General features: G+C 40.4%; 1 protein-coding gene across 8 annotated transcripts in view; it reads left to right on the forward strand.

The window, feature by feature from the left end:
* Positions 1 to 20,521, forward strand: part of PPP1R42 (protein phosphatase 1 regulatory subunit 42) — a 76,338-nt gene that overhangs the window by 8,783 nt on the left and 47,034 nt on the right. Inside the window, exons 1-3 of one of the 8 annotated variants that reach the window (XM_025188872.2) lie at positions 12,415 to 13,037; positions 14,716 to 14,931; positions 18,548 to 18,714. In XM_025188872.2, coding sequence (XP_025044657.1) covers positions 14,803 to 14,931; positions 18,548 to 18,714 — 296 coding nt within the window. In that variant the 5' untranslated portion in view covers positions 12,415 to 13,037; positions 14,716 to 14,802. Of the gene's footprint in view, positions 1 to 12,414; positions 13,038 to 13,072; positions 13,295 to 13,993; positions 14,017 to 14,715; positions 14,932 to 18,547; positions 18,715 to 20,521 lie in introns of those variants that run through there. The other 7 variants (XR_003090917.2, XR_012901408.1, XM_025188870.2 and 4 more) reach the window with 7 other exon arrangements.

Consider the following 20,521-nt stretch of genomic DNA (forward strand, 5'->3'; position numbering starts at 1 on the left):
GGACCAATCCCAACTAAATCAACCCAGCCAGGGCTTTGTCAAGCTGAGACTTAAACACCTATAGGGATGGAGACTCCACTACTTCCCTAGGTAACCCATTCCAGTGCTTCACTACCCTCCTAGTGAAATAGTTTTTCCTAATATCCAACCTGGACCTCTCCCACCACAACTTGAGACAATTGCTCCTTGTTCTGCCATCTGTCACTACTGAGAACAGTCTCTCTCCATCCTCTTTGGAACCTCCCTTCAGGAAGTTGAAGGCTGCTATCAAATCCCCCCTCACTCTTCGTTTCTGCAGACTAAACCGACCCAACTCCCTCAGCCTCTCATATGCTCCAGCCCCCTAATCATTTTGGTTGCCCTCCGCTGGACCCTCTCCAATGCATCCACATCCTTTTTGTAGTGGGGGGGCCCAGAACTGGACACAATATTCCAGATGTGGCCTCACCAGAGCCGAATAAAGGGGAATAATGACATCTCTGGATCTGCTGGCAGTGCCCTCTTAATGCAACCTAATATGCCATTAGCCTTCTTGGCTACAAGGACACACTGTTGACTCATATCCAGCTTCTCATCCACTGTAACCTCCAGGTCCTTTTCTGCAGAACTACTACTTAACTGGTTGGTCCCCAGCTTGTAACTATACTTGGGATTCTTCCGTTCCAAGTGCAGGGCTCTACACTTGTCCTTGTTGAACCTCATCAGATTTCTTGTGGCCCAATCCTCCAAATTGTCTAAGTCACTCTGGACCCTATCTCTGCCCTTAAGCGTATCTACCTCTCCCCCTAGCTTAGTGTCATCCGCAAACTTGCTGAGGGTGCAATCCATCCCCTCATCCAGGTCATTAATAAAGATATTGAACAAACTTTCAAGATGTTTATACTTTCAGGATGTTTACTTTTTTTTAATTTACCTTAATCCTGAATTCTTTGTTTACAGTTTTTGTTTTTGGGACAATTTACAATATGCTCATATGTTGTAAAGCTTTATGCTTTGCATAATTACGTACTCTTAACCTTAACTATACCCTTATGTCAGTCTTTTGTCTGGGAATTTTTATTAGCTATAATTTGTATAATACTTTTCATCCAAATGGATTCCTGTGTACTTTAAGCAGATGTGCTAGTTATACAATGGAATTACATCACTCATGAGGAAAATACAGGCATTTGTACAGTTATAATGCAGCAAATACTGTAAAGCAATAGTAGGCAACATTTTCAGAGAGGAAAATTAATTAGAATTGCAGGGGTAACTTAGGTAGAATGTAATTGCCTGACTTAAATTTGGTCATAGTACAGGTGTAAATTCTTCTCCTTAGGAAAAAGTGCCATGGGATCTTAAGTGATTAGATGGTCAGTCATCAGTGTCATCATGGCCTTATCCTGTGGCCTAACACTCGCAACTGGTTATGCAGGAGGAGATGCAGTGCTCAGGGCTACACTGTATAATCCCTTTTAAACAACTTAAAACATACAGCAACTGTAATGGGATACCTGGGAAACTACTTTTTTTCCTCATAGTTTCCCATAGGAGAGCTCATTCTAGCATTCAACCCTTTATTGCATAGAATAAATACAAATATATGACAAAAAGCAATACCAAGCACATAACATTTAAAAATGGGTTTTTCTTTAGGTGTATCCTAAATATCTCTTTAGAAACAATTCATGCCATCAGTGAGAATTTACTTTGTAAATCCTGATTCCAAGTTGTGATACAACATAAATATCTATATAAAATGCTAGCATAATATAGCCTTTTCAGAAATCCTTTGTATTTTAGCATGTGTACATGATATAATACTTGAGCTAACAAAGTTTTATGCTTATTTTTTAAAACTTTGATTTTAGGAATTTAAACTCTACCTGTTTAAAATGACAGCAGCCTCTGTCCATGGGGAGTTTGGACCCTCCACGGACAGGGACTGCTGCCATCCCTGTATCAGGGAGAGGCAGCAGTGCAGGGTGGCAGGCAGCTGGTCTGTGCAGGGAGCTGGTTTTAAACTACCGGTAGCTCCCCTGGTGAACTGGCTCCTTCCTGCCATCCTGGGCTGCTGCCTGTGTATCAGGAGTGGGGCTGGGAGTGCACTGGCTGCTGGCCCCACCCCTGGGAGCTATGTAATAGTCATATAACTAAGTTTTTATGCAGTTACACAACTATTCAATTACACGATAACTAACATCCTTAATTAGAACATCTCAGGAACAGAGGTTTGTAATTGAAATGTTTCTAACATCTTGTAGGTTCTTTCAAAATGTACAACCTAATATTGACTTAGTACAGCTTTAATTTCCCTTTATTTTTAATATCTTATAGCACTGTACTGTATCTGCTTTTTTTTTCTGTTGCTGCCTCATTGCATATTTCTGGTTGCAAATGAGGTGTACTTGACCACTCAATTTGTAACTCTGGTGTTTGTAACTCTGGAGTCTGTTGTATCATCCCTTCTATGTGAAATTCACTTAGATTTTTTTCCAGAACAAAAACATACAGTAAGTTTTAACTGCTCACTAACTTTTGTGAAGTTTTATGCTTGAAGTACTAATTTTCAAGACTACTTTTTATCCAACTATCTTGACTATATTTTATAATATATTGTGACCTGTTTGGTCAATATGCTATAATACAGGGGTCCCCAATGCGGTGCCCAGGCGCTCCATTGTGCCTGCCGGGGCATTTATGTGTACCCGCCGAGTGACCAGGGCTGGCCCAAGCCATTCTTGCACCCTGGGCCCCAGGCGCCCGGCACAGGCGCGGCCCCACTCCCGGGCGCCTGGCAGTCCCAAAAGGTTGGGGACCACTGCAGAATACAATTCAAGCTAAGGGACTGTTGATTTATAAAACAGTGCCTAGGCAGAGTTTCATATTTTGAACAGTCACAGCATTGCACAATAGGATAATAAACTCAAGTGCAGTACAGCCTCTTGCAGATAAACACAGCAAAGCATGACCACAGAACTAGCAATGATTCTCCAGAAAAATGTAGTTTTTTAAGTCTGCAGATATTTTCAGAAACTGGTATGTGAATTATGAGGTACAGAAGTAGGAATCCCGCCTACGTAGGAATAAATTCCTGTTGCTGGTGTCTGCAATATATCTAAATATAGACATTGAGTTGAAAATGGACTGTTCATCTTTCAAATTTTCTTGGATTTTTTTAGAATTAAACTGCCAAGGCAACATTTGTGAAAAATATATTTCTGGTATCTGAGGCTGTTACATAAAGCAGCACTAACACTATTCTCAAATTTCATACACATCAAATATTTAAGATTATAAAGTTTCCCTCTGAAGTTCCACAAATAATGGTTTTATCAACTATTCAGTATATTTATCCTCCCTAGCTTTTGATGTGATTTTGGCTGGTAACGCTTTGTCAGTCAATGATTGCTAGCAGCATTTAGCAAAACTGAAAACATGCATGCTTACGTATTCAGGATACAAAGGCCAGATTTTCAAACGGACTCTTATCTAGCATCTTCCACTTAAGCAACTAATTAAAATAGCCAGATTTGCAAAGTCTACAGCTCTCTTTGACAACAAAGAAAGTTGTTGAGTTCTGAGCATTTATTAAAATCCTGATCACTTAATTTAAGTGTGTTGGGAGCTGAGCTCTTCTGAAAATCTAGCCCCAATTGGATGTACTGAGCATTCTAGAAAATTGATCCTTGTAATTTTCGCATTGCAAAAATATAAGAAATGTCCACAAAACTACCAATTTATGATCTGATCGGTTTATTATGTTTGCCTAAGGGTATGTCTACGCTTGCACCCTCTTTCGAGAGAGGGATGCAAATGAAGACATTTGAAATTGCAAATGAATCCGGGATTTAAATAACTTGTGCTTCATTTGCATAATCGCGTTATGGCGCTATTTCTAAATAACAGACGCTGTTAAGACACGGTTATTTCGAGAGAAGTGTTTTCTCTCAAAATAACCGCATCTTAACAGCGTCTGTTATTTCGAAATAGTGCTATTTTGAAATAGCGCCATAACAGGATTATGCAAATGAAGCATGGGGTATTTAAATCCCGGGTTCATTTGCAATTTCGAATGTCTTCATTTGCATCCCTGTCTCGAAAGAGGGTGCAAGTGTAGACATACCCTAAGTTAAATCCTAACCCTACAACACTTGATGATGCAAGTAATCTTTATTAATGCAAGCAGTTTCTTTGAACTTTGATGTCAGTGTGGGTATTTTTGATGAGTAAGTAGTCCAGAATAAGGAGCAAAGGGAAAATCTCTTTAAAAGTTTTATCTCCATTTTTCATTTTATTTATTATTACAATTACAAAGCCTCTTTTTGTTATCCAAGGTTACAAAAGAGACTTCCATATTAAGAATGAATTTCTGTGAAGAATGAATAAATTAATTATTAGTTAACATGTCAATCGGTTTTTTTTATCTACTCAGTTCAGAAAACTCTTGCGAACATAAACTATTAACAATGGTTAATATTTGTTCCTCTTCTTCTTTGGCAAAGCTCATGTGACTTGATTGCCCTGTTACTTGCAATCAGGGTACATCTCTTAATATTATTTATTTGTAGGACAATAGCACACAAGCCCTAGCCAGAAATGGGGTCATCTTGTGTTTAAGATATATAAAAACTCAACATTTGATTTATTCTGTCAAAAATATAAATATACCACAAAACAACTTGAGACTCTATTTTGAGGTCACAAGTGCTTAAAAGAAGGAAATGGCTAAAATATGATTGATAAATAGTGATTGATTTGCACATAGGATTTTTTATGCCAAGACTTAGGGACAAAACTGACATCAGGGCATTTCCAGTTAATTAGGCAATATGCATATTTATTTTGGAGTTAATAGCAATTACACTAAATTTTTTAATGTCTTAACAAAATATTGTTCCTTAAGGCCACATTTTGTAATAACTGCAGTTGTGCTTTTTGCAGCCTAGGAGTTGAGGGAAATAAACTCCAGGGCTGTGTCCAGACTCAAGGTTTTTTTTTGAAAAAATAGCCTTTTTTCGAAAAAACTTCACCTGCGTCTGGACTACAGCCGCGTTCTTTCGAAATTAAATTGAAAGAACGCGGCTTTTCTTTCGAAGGCGGAAAACCTCATTTCACGAGGAAGAATGCCTTTTTTCGAAAGTGCTCTTTCGAAAAAAGGCGTTCTTGAATACAAACAGGGCTTTTTCGAAAGAGAACATCCAGACTGCCTGGGTGCTTTCTTTCAAAAAAGCGGCTTGCTTTTTCGAAAGTACTGCTTGCAGTCTAGACGCTCTTTTTCGAAAGAGGCTTTTTCTAAAGTATCTTTCGAAAAAGCCTCCTTCGAAAGAGGCTTTCAGTCTAGACGTAGCCCAGGAGAGTTAAGTTTTGACTCTCATGAAATTTAAAGGATATGAAATATTTGCTGTGACATTTGGTTTATTTTCTTGATACAGACTTTTGGGACACTCTATGATCCAATGGCTAGGTCATAGGACTAGGACTCAAGAGACCTAGGTTCTATTCCAGATTTGTCCCATAAACCAATTGGGTGGCTTTGTCAAAGATGTTTTTGTGCTTGTTTTCTTGCCTGTAAAGTAGAGGTAAAGAGCATTTGCTCCCATCAAATGCTGCTGTACTATCCAACAAGTATTAACAAAAAATGTTTACTCTGTTTTGCCTCTATTTGTCTGTTTAGGTCATCATGGATAGGAAATGCCTAAGCCCTTTGAGAGGATTATATATATTGTTTTAGGAACTTTAATTTTTTTACTAAAACTTGCATTCAATTCCTATGTAATTCATCTATCATTTCCTCTCTGACTTTCTCTGTTTATTTTAGACACAGTTACCTTAGGGCTTTTGTATAACTGCAAAAGTATAACTTTATGAAAAAGGAAATTAATTTATGTGCCTGCTTCTGAGGACATACAATCTGTACTAATTAGAACCATCTGAATTTTCTTCCCTCTGTTGAAGGCAACTTGCCTTCATTTTGAGATATCATTTATATCTGGAATTAAGCATATATTGTTTTCTAAAGGACACAGATTGTTGTATGGTAGATGCCTGAAACTAGTGAGAAAGCTGGGAGTATTAAAATGGCAGATATGTTTCAAAAGTGAAATGTGTGCATTAATTGTATTTGTATCTTGGATCTAATAATGCAGGTTACAAATTAGCACTTCATTATACCACACTATTATGGGACATTTTAATTTTCAACTTTTAGGGTATGTCTACACTAGGAAATCATTTTGAGATAAATTATCTCGAAATAACTCCTGAAATAACTTTCAAAATAAGTGTTATTCCTCATGGAAACCAGGAGTTATTTCAAAATAACCATCCCCTTCTTTCAAAATAATGGGCATGGTAGCATGGATGCTCCAGTTGTTGTTTCAAAATAAGTAGTTATTTTGAAATAACTCTCTAGTGTAGAACTTGGCTGAAAAATATTATTACAGCCAGCTAAAACTGCACAATTCCAGGACTTAAAGGACTAGAATTAGCTATGTAAAATATCAGTTAGCCTTAACTGAGAAATATATTTTAAAAGGTCTGATGTACATTTATAGAAACATCTATTTTAAAAATTCACTATTCATGTACTTGTGTTGGCAAAATAATCTTGCAACACCAGTGCATATTATACACAAATGTCATTCAGCAACTATTATAATAATTTTTACATTTTTCTTCTGTTATACATCTGTCAAGTTGTTAAAATGTCTTAGTGGAAAATAAGGAAGGATCAGAAAAGTTAGAAATACCTGCATTGTTTCTTTCAAATTGTATATTTCTAGTCATAACACTGATTGAAATTTAATTTAATTTCATGATAAAGAAATCGTTAAGCTCTTGTTTTGCCCAGTTTTAATTGGAGCTAGGTTGTTATAGCAACTTCTGATCATGCTCACTATCGCTTGCATTCTAATAGTCTGATTTCTTTTGCTTGCAAGTTTCTAAAATATCTTGTGAGGTAAAATTTTCCAAGATTGATCTGTTCTTGGAGGTAATTTTTTTCACAGCGCAGATAGCTGTTCTTTTTCTCCCCCTTCCCTCTCTTGCTCACACATACAATGGAGACTCACTGAATTTGCATCCCCACAAACCAGAGAGGACAGTTCTGGCCCTTAGAGACCCATCCTGCAATTGTTAAGGTGTGGGTGGACTGCTGCTCCCATCAAAGAGGTGCTATGTGAAAGTAGTCTACTAGTAGGCAGTTGACTGCAGGACTAGAGGCAGCTGGTAAAAATGCATTGAAATATATGTACTTAGACTTGAAAGTACAGATCAGGATGAGTGAAAAATGTGAAATACTTGCATGATAGCTTAGGGCTGTCCATAAAGAATAGCTATTCTGTTTTAAATTCATACCCTGACTCAATCCAGAATAAATGTAATGTGTAGACAAGCTCTTAGAGAAGATCTGTCCAATAAAAAGTGCCATATTTGACTAACTTTAGTTCTGTTTTTCAAATATACAAGTACAGTAAAATGTCTGAGATCTATCTACAAAGGTTCAGTGAATATGGTCTGTCATCTGATCTGGCACATATTGTTTTGGGAACATTCTACGCCCTCCCTCCCCCAAATCTATACTTTAAATCTATAATTTTCAGTGATAAACATTAAATTGATTTGTCATGTTTGGTTTTAAACAAGATTAAATGAAGTAATGCTGGTCCTATCTTACATAGATTTCTCACTTTCCACAAGAAATAGGAGAGAACATGTATTACTTAATGATCATGAAAGATTTTAAATGTTGCAGAATTAAAGGTTTGAAGACTGGTCTTTAAAAAGTTTAACCACATTTTCCTACTAGCTTTTTTAAAACCACATTTTCCTTCTAGCTTTTTTTTTAATATATAAGCTTCACTTCATAACTTCCCTGTCTCTGGGAAGTGTTTTAACAGTTTTCTCAGAACATATCCAGATTCTTATTTGTTATATACCATTTATAGCTGGGGGGGTTTAAATACATCAGTTCAGAAATGAAATCATGCAAAATGTATCGTCATTGTTATAAAAGAGAGATTTTTCAAAGTGTTTAATGTACTTAGAAAATGAATTTCAGTTAAAAGATACAGGCTAGAACTGTAAGAAATCCAGCTCTTGATGTTTTTAAACTATATTTCCAAATGCTTTCTTGAAGACAAGGGCTTCTTGTACTTTGCCAAATTTCTGCTACTCTGGAGAGTACACAGATGACTGTTTAATACTATGTGCCACTAGACAAGAATCTTATTTCAAATTGTAATGAACAAATATTTTCTCTTAAACTGGTCCATGTTTATAAACCAAATTAGACAGCTTTAGACACCTACAAAACATGTAGCTATGAAGAAGCAAGCTAACTACAAATTTTTTTTTTTTTTTTTAAGAAACGTTTTCCCAGAACAGGCACCTCCAGGGTACACTCAGTTTGGATTCCATACTAATTTGTAGGAATAAGGTCATCATGTATTATAGTCTTTGGTTATTTGCAAGGCAGATACAGGAAATTCCAAGTTTGAAGGATGGGAAGGTTTTAGACTTTGCTCCTGCTTCTAACAAATATTACAGGGCAAGGCCTACACATTCAATAAATATAAGTGCAGTTAGACACTTAAAAGAAAAGCTAGTTCTTAATCCTGCTTGCATTGAAAATAACTTTTGCCATTAATTTCAATGGGAAAAAGATTGGGCCCCTATGGTGGGGAAGAGGGAATCATAGAACCGTAGAGCTGGAAAAGACCTCAGGTCATCAAGTCCAGCCCCTTGCCCTAGGCAGGACCGATCCCAACTAAATCAACCCAGCCAGAGCTTTGTCATGCCGAGACTTAAAAATCTCTAGGGATAGAGACTCCACTACTTCCCTAGGTAACCCATTCCAGTGCTTCACCACTCTCCTAGTGAAATAGTTTTTCCTAATATCCAACGTCAACCTCTCTCACCTAAAAGAAGAGAAACTTTTCTATTAAAATCTTTTAGGATACTGAAAAAAGTTACAATGAAGATAATTCCTATGAATTTGAGGAAATCTTTCTCCTAAAAAAGGTAAGTTCTTTAAGTGGCTATGTCTTGACTGATGTGCTTTAAGGCCCCAATTTAGCAAACAGATAAGCATCTACATACCCTTGATAAAAAGTCTTTAAAGATCCACAGGTCCTACACATGCCTCTCACAACATGCAGTGTACTTCATCCAGTCCACTGCATGTCCTGGTAACAACTAACTGGGGGGGGCAAAGAGGTGAGGACAATCACTATGTTCTCAAATAATACTCACTCAAATAAATGATACAAGGCAAAAATACCATATCAACTGTGGGTGAACACTTTTTTCACAAAGTTATCACTCTGGCTGATGTATCGGTACTCATCCTCACAGAAAACCTGCACAACACTTTCAAAAGACATGCCTGGGAGCTTAAATTCATAATTTTGCTAGACACTAATAATCATGGACTGAATTGAGACATTGGATTTGTGGCTTATTGCAGCAATCTATAACCTGCTAACAACCTCCCAAGCTGCCTTCCGCACCTTTCCCTCCCCTCTTTTGACTGGAAGGTTAACAGCCCACTTCACCATGAATGGTCCTTGAAATGTGTTAGCCATAACAAAAATGAAAAAACATGTTCCACATAGGCGTCTGGTAGTCTAGGCTAGGGAATACATTGCCTTCCCAAACTGCCAGGCACAGCCCCACCTACACTCTGCCCTCAGAACACCTGCTGCAGGCATTCTGGGGGTGGAGTGTTTATGCCCCCAGCACCCACTCTCCCCATGCTCCAGGCCAGGGAGACTGGAGTCACGCAGCCTTCTCCCTCCCTGGTGCTCTAGGGACCAGGGAGACGAGCCTAGATCCGTGCAACCTCCTCCCTCCCCAGTACTCCAGAGACTGGGGCACACGGATGCACTGCCTCCTCCCCACCCCATGGGGAGGTCTTCAGCGAGCGGGGAGGTTGCAGGTGGGGTTGCCTCTGCCTCAGCCGCACCAGCTGCCCAAGCTGTTCCACCTCATATTTAGCATATAGTTGAAACTATAGTAAAGAATAAAATTTTCAGAAACATGGATGAATATAATTCGTTGGGGGGAAAGTCAACATAGTTTCTGTAAAGGGAAATCATGCCTTACTAATCTGCTAGAGTTCTTTGAGGGGGGTCAACAAACAAGTGGACAAGGGGGATCTAGTGGGATATAGTATGCTTAGATTTCCAGAAAGCCTTTGACAAGGTCCCTCACCAAAGGCTCTTAAGTAAAGTAAGTTGTCATGGAATAAGAGGGAAGGTCCTTTCATGGATTGATAACTGGTTAAAAGACAGGAAAAAAAGGGTAGAAATAAATGGTAAGTTTTCCAAGTGGAGAGAGGTAACTAACAGGGTCCCCTAAGGGTCAGTCCTGAGACCCATCTGATTCAACTTATTTATAAATGATCTAGAGAAAGAGGTAAACAGTGAGGCAGCAAACTTTGCAGATGATACCAAACTGCTCAAGATAGTTAAGACCAAAGCAGTCTGTGAAGATCTTCAAAAAGATCTCACCAAACTATGTCTACACTGCCGGGTTATTTTGTAGAAGAGGAAATACAAACCGTGCTTACATTTGCATATGTTCTTCCAATTCTTTTTGCAAAAGAGGTTTTTCCAATAAAAAGTTCCATGTAGACGGGGCAATTTGTTGGAAAAAACTCCTCTTTCACAAGATCCTGTAAACCTTGATTTTTGAGGAATAAGGGATCTTGCAAAAGAGGGTATTTTTTTTCCGAAAAATGGCCCCGTCTACCTGGGACTTTTTATCAGCAAAACGTCTTCCGGAAAAAAATTAGAAGAAGATGTGCAAATGTGAGTGCGATTTGCATATCCTCTTCTACAAAAAAAGGCAGTGTAGCCATAGCCTGAATGATTGGGCAACAAAATGGCAAATGAAATTTAATGTTGATAAATGTAAAGTAATGCACACTGGAAAAAATAATCCCAACAATACATACAATATGATGGGGACTAATTTAGATATAACTACTCAAGAGAGATCTTGGAGTCATTGTGGATAGTTTTCTGAAAGCATCCACTCGTGCAGTGGCAGTCAGAAAAGCAAACAATGTAAGAAGTAATTTAAAAAGGGATAGAGAATAAGACAGAGAACATCTTATTGCCTCTATATAAAACCATTGTACACCTACATCTTGAATACTGCATACAGATGTGATCGCCTCGTCTCAAAAAAGATATATCGGCATTGGAAAAGGTTCAGAAAAGGGCAACAAAAATTATTAGGGGTTTGGAACAGGTCCCATATGGAGAGAGATTAAAAAGAATGGGACTTTTTCAGTTTACAAAAGAGGAAACTGAGGGGGGAGGGTATGATAGAGGTCTATAAAATCATGACTGATGTCGAAAAAGTGAATAAGGAAAAGTTATTTCCTTATTCCCAGAATATAAGAACTAGCGGTCACCAAATGAAATTAATAGGCAGCTATAATTCTAGGCTTCTGCGTAGTCCTAGTCACTTAGGGCATACTCACACTACAAATCTAGGTCTAATTTATTTAGCATTCAAATTTACAAAGTCGAAGGTGCATGTCCTCACTGGCCACATGAAGTCAACACAGTGCAACCCCAAGTACTGTTGATTGTAACAAGTATCAGAGGGGTAGCCGTGTTAGTCTGAATCTGCAAAAGCGGCGAAGAGTCCTGTGGCACCTTATAGACTAACTGAAGTGTTGGAGCATAAGCTTTTGTGGGCAAAGACCCACTTCGTCAGATGCATGTAGTGGAAATTTCCAGAGGCAGGTATAAATATGCAGGCCAGAATCAGGCTGGAGATGACGAGGTGGATCCAATCAGGGAGGATGAGGCCCACTTCTAGTAGCTGATCTGGAGGTGTGAATTCCAAGAGAGGAGAAGCTGCTTTTGTAGTTAGCAAGCCATTCACAGGCTTTGTTTAATCCAGAGTTGATTGTGTCAAACTTGAAGATGAACTGTAGCTCAGCAGTTTCTCTTTGAAGTCTGGTCCTGAAGTTTTTTTGCTGCAGGATGGTTACCTTTAGATCTGCAATTGTGTGTCCAGGGAGATTGAAGTGTTTTTGTATGTTGTGATTCCTAATATCTGATTTGTGTCCATTAATTCTTTTACGTAGGGACTGTCCAGTTTGGCCGATGTATATAGCAGTGGGGCATTGTTGGCACATGATGGCATGTATTACATTAGTAGATGTGCAGGAGAATGAACCAGCGACAGTATGGCTGATCTGGTTAGGTCCTGTGATGGCGTTGTTATAATTTTTGTACTTTTTATACCCAAAAATTTCATTGCCTGCCTGGCTATCATTAAGTTGTTTAAACAAATGTGTTGCAATGGTAGAAAAAAAATTGTCTGAAAACTATAGGTACTGGGGGTACTTATATTTTTTAAAGGGGTACTTTATAAAAAAAATGGTGGAGAAACACTGATCCAGAGGAATCCCTGATTCTCAGGAACTATGATTTTGCTTCTTTCTACCTTGCTTCTCTTCCTTTCATAAATGTAGTGTACCACTTCAATAATAATCTATGGAGGAGCAACTGGAAAGCCACAGGCTGAAGGTGGTTGTTGAATATGTGTTGGCTGTGTAACAGCAGGAGCTATGCTTCTAGTGTGTTATGCATGTTTTTGAGAAATCAGCGATGTCTGTAATGTCCCCGTGGTTAAGTACACAGTGCTCATGTTTCTGTATCAGGAGACTATGCGCGTGTATAAGGTTCCATTCCGGGAGCGTACAGTTGGCGTTTGAACGCTACAGTGGATGCCTAACTGCTGCTGGTAGCGCGCAGCCAGGTTTGCTGACAGAGGAAATAGCGGTTGGGACCCTGGGCTTCCACGTTATGGAAATGCCATTGGCTAGCGCACAGTAGCTGAGGTTCGGCTCCTTTTCCTGTCAGGGACTGAGCGCCAGCGGGGACATGGCAGCGGCCACAACCAGCAGAAGCCCTGCGAGACCGGGAGATGGGGCTAGTGGCCTGAGGAGAGTTTCTAGGGTCGCGCGGATCCCCTGAAAATCTCAGACGGAGGACCAGCCTCTCAACTTCAGTGCGCATGCGCGGGCCGTGAGTGCTCTTCCTCTCCCCCTCCCTTCTGCCTCCTTGCCCCTCGGGGACGGTTGAGCCAGCTGGAGGCTCGAGGCAGGGTTGTAGCTTCTTCCATTCCAGTGGGCGGAGGAACTGTCTACCCGGCAGCCTCTGCGGCTGGCTTTCGGTTACCCTAGCAACCGGCCCTGAACTAGACGGCTTGGGGAGCCGCGCGTGGTTCCGTCACATCGCTCACTAAGGCTGGTGCTGGTCCGCTGGCGGGGGCGAGGCGCGTGGTACGCGAGGGCGCCCGGTCATGCAGCTCAAGGGGGCGGAGGGGTGTCTCGGGAGAAGGGTTGGCTCTGGAGAGGAGCGGGGAGGGGATCGGGAGGAGGGACAAGCCACTGCCGTCGGGTGACGGGGATGGGGAGGATGGCAGGGGAGATGCTGCAGCCGATGGGGCAAATGCGGGATGATCAGGGAGATGCGGCGCTGCCCACATTGGGTTAGCCGGGCTGGGAGGAAGTAGGGAAGTGATGGGTGGAATGAGGATGGCAGAAGGGACTCAGTGATTAGGTGGGTCAGGCAGCTGGGGGACAGCTACATGTGGCTCCATAGTATGTAAGGCCTGACAGCCTTGGTGTATGGTCTGAAGTCTATGTCCTTGCATTTCAGCTTCTGCCTTTGCATTTCAGCTGCTGCTTAGTTTCTTATACTTAATTTCTTTTTGTATTGCTGACTTGAGCCGATCATGCTCTTGGCTTAAAAATAAGATTCTTAAAGCAATACATGTGGGGTTGGTTGATACTATGTGTCTTTGGGGTTGGCACAAAAAAATGTCAAGCTTTGGTCCACAACCATTAAAGCTCGAACTGGTTTTTTTGTTTTGGGTTTCATTTGTTTGTTTTTTAGTTTATAAAAAAAGCTTAGATTCTCATGTAGTCTCACAAATCCAGGAGCTAAGGATTTAAGAGAAAACACAACTATCAGGGGAGCTGGTAACAAGATGCTCTCCATGGTTTGTCTCAAGACCAGGCCACTGGTAAAATTGTAGGGGAAAGCTTAAGGAGAATCTGCTCAGCTCTTTTTGAATTGAGTGAGCAGGAAAAAGTATATTTTCCCTGTTGTAGAAAACAACTTTATTTAATTTTATTTATGTTCAGCTGGACCTGGTGAACTTTAGACTTTGCATGTGGTCGGTCCTGCCTAAGACTATTCTATGGGGCAGTAGAAACAATTCCTGGCCACTTTTACATAAATAAATAATTCCTGAGAGTTCCTAACCCTAATTTCAAAAGCACTTTTATCAGCAGTTGATCAATTTAGACCAAATCTAGGAAGCTTGAATTACATCTAATATCCTAAAAGTAGGGATGTAAATACACATTAAAACAGTTAACTGATTAAACAATTAAAATTATATAATTTAACCGGTTAACTGTTGGAGGGGTGGTGAAGAGCAGCAGGGACTGCGTTCCCACCAGAGCTGCAGTACTGCCCTACAATAAATTCCAGAAACAGGAGTTGAAAATAAGGAGGCCACAATAGTTTATAAAAGTGGAGGCTTCTGTTTATAAATATCTTGCAGTAAATGTAAAAGGAATTGCATAGGAAAAATTACATTAAACTTTAATGAGATTTTAGTAAAAAAAATGTTTGACTTTTCCAGATTTTCTGTAGACAGACACTAATCTTGTTTGTTCCTTTTGTTTTTAAGGAACTTTTGAAAAGCCATTTGCAAGACTATATGGAATGCTAGTGATATCGAAACAGTTTCGGCAAACATTTGGCTAACTGCAGAATTATGGTTCGACTAACCTTGGATCTAGTTGTTAAAACTGTCAGTCACAAAAACTACAAAGAAGAGTCCCTGGCACAGTACCTGAGAAAGATAACTCACCTGAACTTATCAGATAAAAATATTGATACAATTGTAAGAGCTTTTTCATAAATCATGAAAATACTACTTTTAATTTTTATCTCAGTTTTATAGTGGGGGGTTTAGGATGTTTTAGTGCTGTTTTTTGATGACTTGTTAATTGTTGGGAGTAGGGATGTTAGCATATAGTTGTGTAAATGATTAACCAATAAGGTTGGGCTTATCAGTTCATCCAAATGATTACACACACTCTCCCCGCCTTGCTGCCTCTGTATCAGAAGCTGGTGCCTCTGGAGAGCTAGCTGTTAAGTTGGCTTCTTCCTGAGCACCAGATCCCACAGAGCTGCCTGCCACCCTTATCCCCACGCTACTGCCTCTGATAGGTGGTAGTTGGTACACTGGGGTGGGCAATAATTTTAGATGGGGGGCCACATCACTAATTTTTGAAGTGGCCCAGAGCCACCCTGGAAAGGGTGGGGCCTTGGGTGGAAGCAGCAGGGCCAGGACACTTCTGTGCTCCCCTGCCCACAGACGCTGATTGGCCTAGGGGGTGGGGGAGCACACAAACTCTTTGCCCCTGCTCTCCCCCTGCCTAGAGAGAACTGCTAGCTGTTCAGAATAGCTGGCAGTTCCCTCTAGGTACCTGCACCCCTGGAGGTGGGAAGAGACTTCATGTGCTCCCTCCATCCCTGAGTCAATCAGGTCCTGGGGGTAGGGGGAGCTTTCTCGCTCCCTGCCCCCCACCTTGCAAGGGGTGCACAGCGCTTAGAGTGGACTGGTTGGGGAGCAGGGGAGCAGTCTGGAGTCCTCAGGCTGGTGAGAACTTGGGCACGGTGGGGAGAGCCAGGTTTAAAGCCGGCTCTTCACGAGCACTAGTTTTGCAGAGCTACCTCTCCCCCGCCCACATATCATGCTGTTGTCTCTGTATTAGAGGCAGCAGTGAGCGGGTAGGGGAGAGGAGAGGGGTAGGTGTGGTGCCAATGCAGCCTCTGTCTGCTGGGAGCTTGGGCCCCCCGTGGACAGTAGCTGCTGCCGTTCCACACTGCTGCCTCTGCAGCAGCATGGGGTGGCAGGCGGGAGTCGGTCTTCACAGGGAGCTCTGATACACAGGCAGTAACATGGGGTGGCAGAGGGCTCGGGGCCAGGAGTGCTGCCAGCCCCTCCCCTGTAGATCATCGAATAATTGTGTAACTACTACGATTTTGTGCAGTTACACGATTATTAATTTAAACAATATTTAACACCCCCTGTTAGGAAGACAATGCTGATCCCTATATTTTATTTTAAAAGATTTTAATTGCCCAGATTTTTTAAAAGATGCTGTTTAGAAACATTTGATCCTGCATTGGTGAATTTTTAAAAATGTATACTCAGAGAGCCTGCATGTACTTGGCAGCACATAAGATTAATCTGGAATGTACAGATATTTGGAATATATACAGTTATAACTGTGATAGTATCTGTAGTATTTTCATATACTCACACACTTCAGTGTTTTGTAATTTCCACTGATCAAAAAAATTATTCTTCACTATTGACCTTAGGCTGTTTTCCTAAGGTAGGCATAACTCTCATTGAAGTCAGCTGGGATTTTTACCTTCATGAAATTGGGGAGTATAACCTATGTATTCCTCAGACAGGAAGGACGTATTGGGCACATCAGCTGTGTTACATAATATTTTTATTAAAAGAAAGTATATAAAAGCAATTAGCCTTTGAAGAAGACAGATGCACTGAGTCAATGACTTTCTGCCTTTCAAATGTTAAACAGTATTTTGTAGTTAAAAGGTTAAAGTAAAATCCTTCGTAACATTCCAAAGAATGGAAAAATATATAGTTATAGATTTAAAAATGAAATTAGTTTGCTATATTTTAACTACTTTTGAGATATTTGTCACCTTATTAAATTCATGAAAAATTTGAGCTGTAAAATATATACAGTGGATTGATTCTGATTAGGGGCCTTTGGGCATCGCTGCAATGCAAATAATACCCAGTAAAAATTATTAATTAATGACTAATGGGGAGAGGAACAGAAACTCGGCAGCTCATATTTTTTATTATTTTAAAGAAGTAATAGCCTCAAATGCTGCTAAAATACATAACTACTTTTAAATGAGCCATTTTAAAATACATCATTACTTTTAAATGAGCCATTTTTCATCTCTTGGGAATCTTAAGGAAAAATTGTTCACTTGTAGCAAATTCTTTGCATTTGCCCATGATTTAGTCCCTGTATTTTTGGAGAAAGATTGGGAACAGGAAGGAGAGAAACAGAATGGACTCTGGCAATTTCGAACCAGTATAATGCCTCTCCAAAATTGTACATTTAGATCTTTCATTACTGAATTAATTTGCTCTCTTTGGCCTAAGCATTTAAAATAATGGTACTTAATTTTAAAAGAGTAAATCTGCAAACTGTGAGCTCGATCCTGCCCCCTTTCAACTTAATTTCAGTAGGGCCTGGATTAATTCTGATTCCCTCAAGATATTGCATGTATTTTGATGTTGTTTGACCCTGAGTAGCTAAACTGAAATCAGGCTATGTCTAGACTGCCGCTTTTGGGCAGAAAAACGTACGCAAATTGCACTCCACAATTAGCGTACCTTTTTCCGGTTGTTTTGTTGTAAGAGGCTTTTCCAAAATTTGGCCCGTCTACACTAGGCCAAATTTCGGAAAAACCTCCTCTTTTGGAAGAGACCTTCTTCCTCATGGCATGAGAAAGATAGGGCTTCCAAAAGAGCACATCTGCTCTTCCACAAAAAATGTCAGAAGAGCAGACATGTTCCCTTGACACGGCAGAGATTTTCTGGGATACCTCTGGTATCCTGGAAAATCTCCATAGTCTAGACATATCCTCAGCAGGAGCGGCCCAAGGCCGGCTGCAGCAGCTGGCACCCCCGGCGGAATGCGCGATCGGTGCCCCTGCCTGATGTCATCGGTGGGTGCCCTGGGCGCTCCCATGACGTCATCATCAGGCACCCTCGGTGGCGGCGCCCTAGGCAGCGGCCGAGTCCGCCTATAGCCACGGGCTGCCCCGATCATCAGTGATGGATTTCTTAAACAAACACCAAACCCTGTTTTCAATAGTGAAGATATTAGGCCCCAATTGTATAACTGGATCTATGCAGGCAAATCCCTGCAGTCTAAAGGAGCACCATTGACATTAAAAGAGCTAAATACAGGTGCAGGGGACTGCCCATGAAGATCCAGTTGCAGGACCACATCTTTAGCTATCAGTGTGACGGATGCCTTAGGAATACTTTGATATAAAAATGCTAGCAGAATGTTATATATATTTTTCAGGTTATTTTTAATAATGTCTTTCAAGGAATCATCATATTCTGGTGAAATCTTAAAAGATGAAGTATAGTAAAATGCATTCAACAATTGTATATTTTCTTCACCAAGAAACTTTTCACAGGCTGGTGTGAGTCATAATTCTCAGTTTCAATACAGCAAATAATTAAAGAGAAAAACCAGTCTTTAGTTTAAGGAGTTTAATTATGTTTACTACAGATGTTGAATTAATCTTAGGTTAAAGTGTTTGCCGGTGGTGCAAATCTACAGATAGATCATATCACAGAAGTGAAGCTAAGGCAAAAAATAACAAGCTTCAAATGCTGATTATAAGAGAGCTATATATAATCATTTTATTCTTTTTTCCAGGATGACCTCTCTTTGTGCAGAAATCTTAATGTCCTGTATCTGTATGATAACCAAATTAGACAAATCCATAACTTGGGCTTTGCTTCAAATCTAACACATCTCTACCTGCAAAACAATTGCATTTCATGTATAGAGAACCTCACATCACTGAAAAAACTTGAGAAACTGTAAGTGAAAATCGTTTATTATTTTGCAAAAGTAAAAAATTCTTTATACTATGTATTAATAAGACATTTAAGAAAAAAATTAAGCATTGAAGTCCTTTCGCTATAAGTAAGATAATATTGTGTCTCATCTGTGTCAAAGTCAGATCTGACAGTTAAAAGACAATAGTGGAAGACAGGTATATCAATCCTAAAATGGTGAAGGCTCAGGTTCTTTAGAGGGACTTGAGTCCAGTTAAGACCTTAAAAAACTGCTCTTCTGGGGAGAGAGAGAAGGATGCCAAACAAGCTGCAGCAGGTTTAGGGGTATTAGCAAGAAAAGGTTTCTTCTAGGTAGAAGGCTGCTCTTGTCCCTGTAGGGCAGTGGTAGTCATTTTTTGTTGCTGTCAAAGTCCAAATTTGTTGGTCAAGATATAGTTGAGATCCATACTCCTACAAAAATAATAGTGATAATAAATAAATTTTGGGGTAGTATGTAGTGGTCCAGATTTCACCCAAGGTCTGCCTATTGATTTCCCCAAGTAATGTGGGGAATAACCAAGTTTACTTCAGTTTGGGGAAGGGCTGGCAGCCAGTTGCCAACATAAGTCAATACCTTGAGAAGGACAAAGAAATGTATTTCTTTTGTGTTGTGTGTTTGTTTTTTATGCTGAAGAGAACTACTTGGGCCTACCTTGAGGCTCACCTTGTAAGTATTGGGGGGAAATGTCCAGATCATTCAAAACCTCCAGCATAGAACTGATTTACTTGAATTACTGCTGCCAAAGGCAGAAACTCTAGCTGATAAGGCAAAGGAGGAGCCTTGCCAAAAATCATAAGTACCCTTCATTGTCTATATAATATTTTCTTTCAAGTGTTTTGTGACCACATACTTTATATAGTGATGGATATTATTTGAAATTTAACATTAGACTTATACTGTCTATACAGAAGATCTAATAATGGTATTATCTGCAGAGTAATAGAATCAATATATTGGCATCTATTAATCTATAAATAGTACAGCCAGATACAAATCTATTTACATAGGAGTTCCTCAATTGAAATTCCTCATGATATTAATTCAGGGATAGGCAAGAGAGCCTCCGCAGCCTGGATACAGCCCGCCAAGCCGATTAATCTGGCCCACGGACACCCTGCTGCTCCCCCGCCTTCAGGCCAATCGAGACTTGGGTACAGGGCAGTGTGCAAAGTTACCTCCCCCCACCAGGGGTTCAGGACACCAGAGGGAACCGCCAGGTCACCCCTCACTCTAGGGCCACATGTCCCTTGCAGGTGGATGACGGGGTGAGAGACTTCGTATGCTCCCATGCCCCCAGGCCAATCACCCCCAGGGCACCTAGAGGGAACTGCAGCTATTCAAAACTGCCAGTGGTTCTCTCTAGGGGTATGTCTAGACTGCATCCCTCTGTCGGCAGAGGGATGCAGATTAGGCAGGTCGACATTGCAAATGAGGCAGGGATTTAAATATCCCATGCCTAATTTGCATAAAAATGGCCACCACGTTTTGCTGGCTCAGCACTTTGTCGGCAAAAAACGGCAGTTTAGAGGGGGATCTGTCTAGAAAGAATGCCTTTTTCGACAGATCCCTTATGCCTCCTGGCTGGTGTCCTGATGGGTATCTGCTCCAGAGGCTGAGAGTGGGACATGCCACATAGTGGGGGAGAAATGGGGGTTTCTGCTCTGGAGGTTGGGAATGTGTATGTGTGTTTGTTAATAAACTGGGTGCCATGGTGGCACACATCCAAACCAGTGCACATGACCTCAATATTTGTGCACAAGCCAAAACTCACTCCTTCACAGTTGGAAA

This window comes from Pelodiscus sinensis, chromosome 2 (assembly GCF_049634645.1).
Source record: "Pelodiscus sinensis isolate JC-2024 chromosome 2, ASM4963464v1, whole genome shotgun sequence".
Classification (NCBI taxonomy): Eukaryota; Metazoa; Chordata; order Testudines; family Trionychidae; genus Pelodiscus; species Pelodiscus sinensis.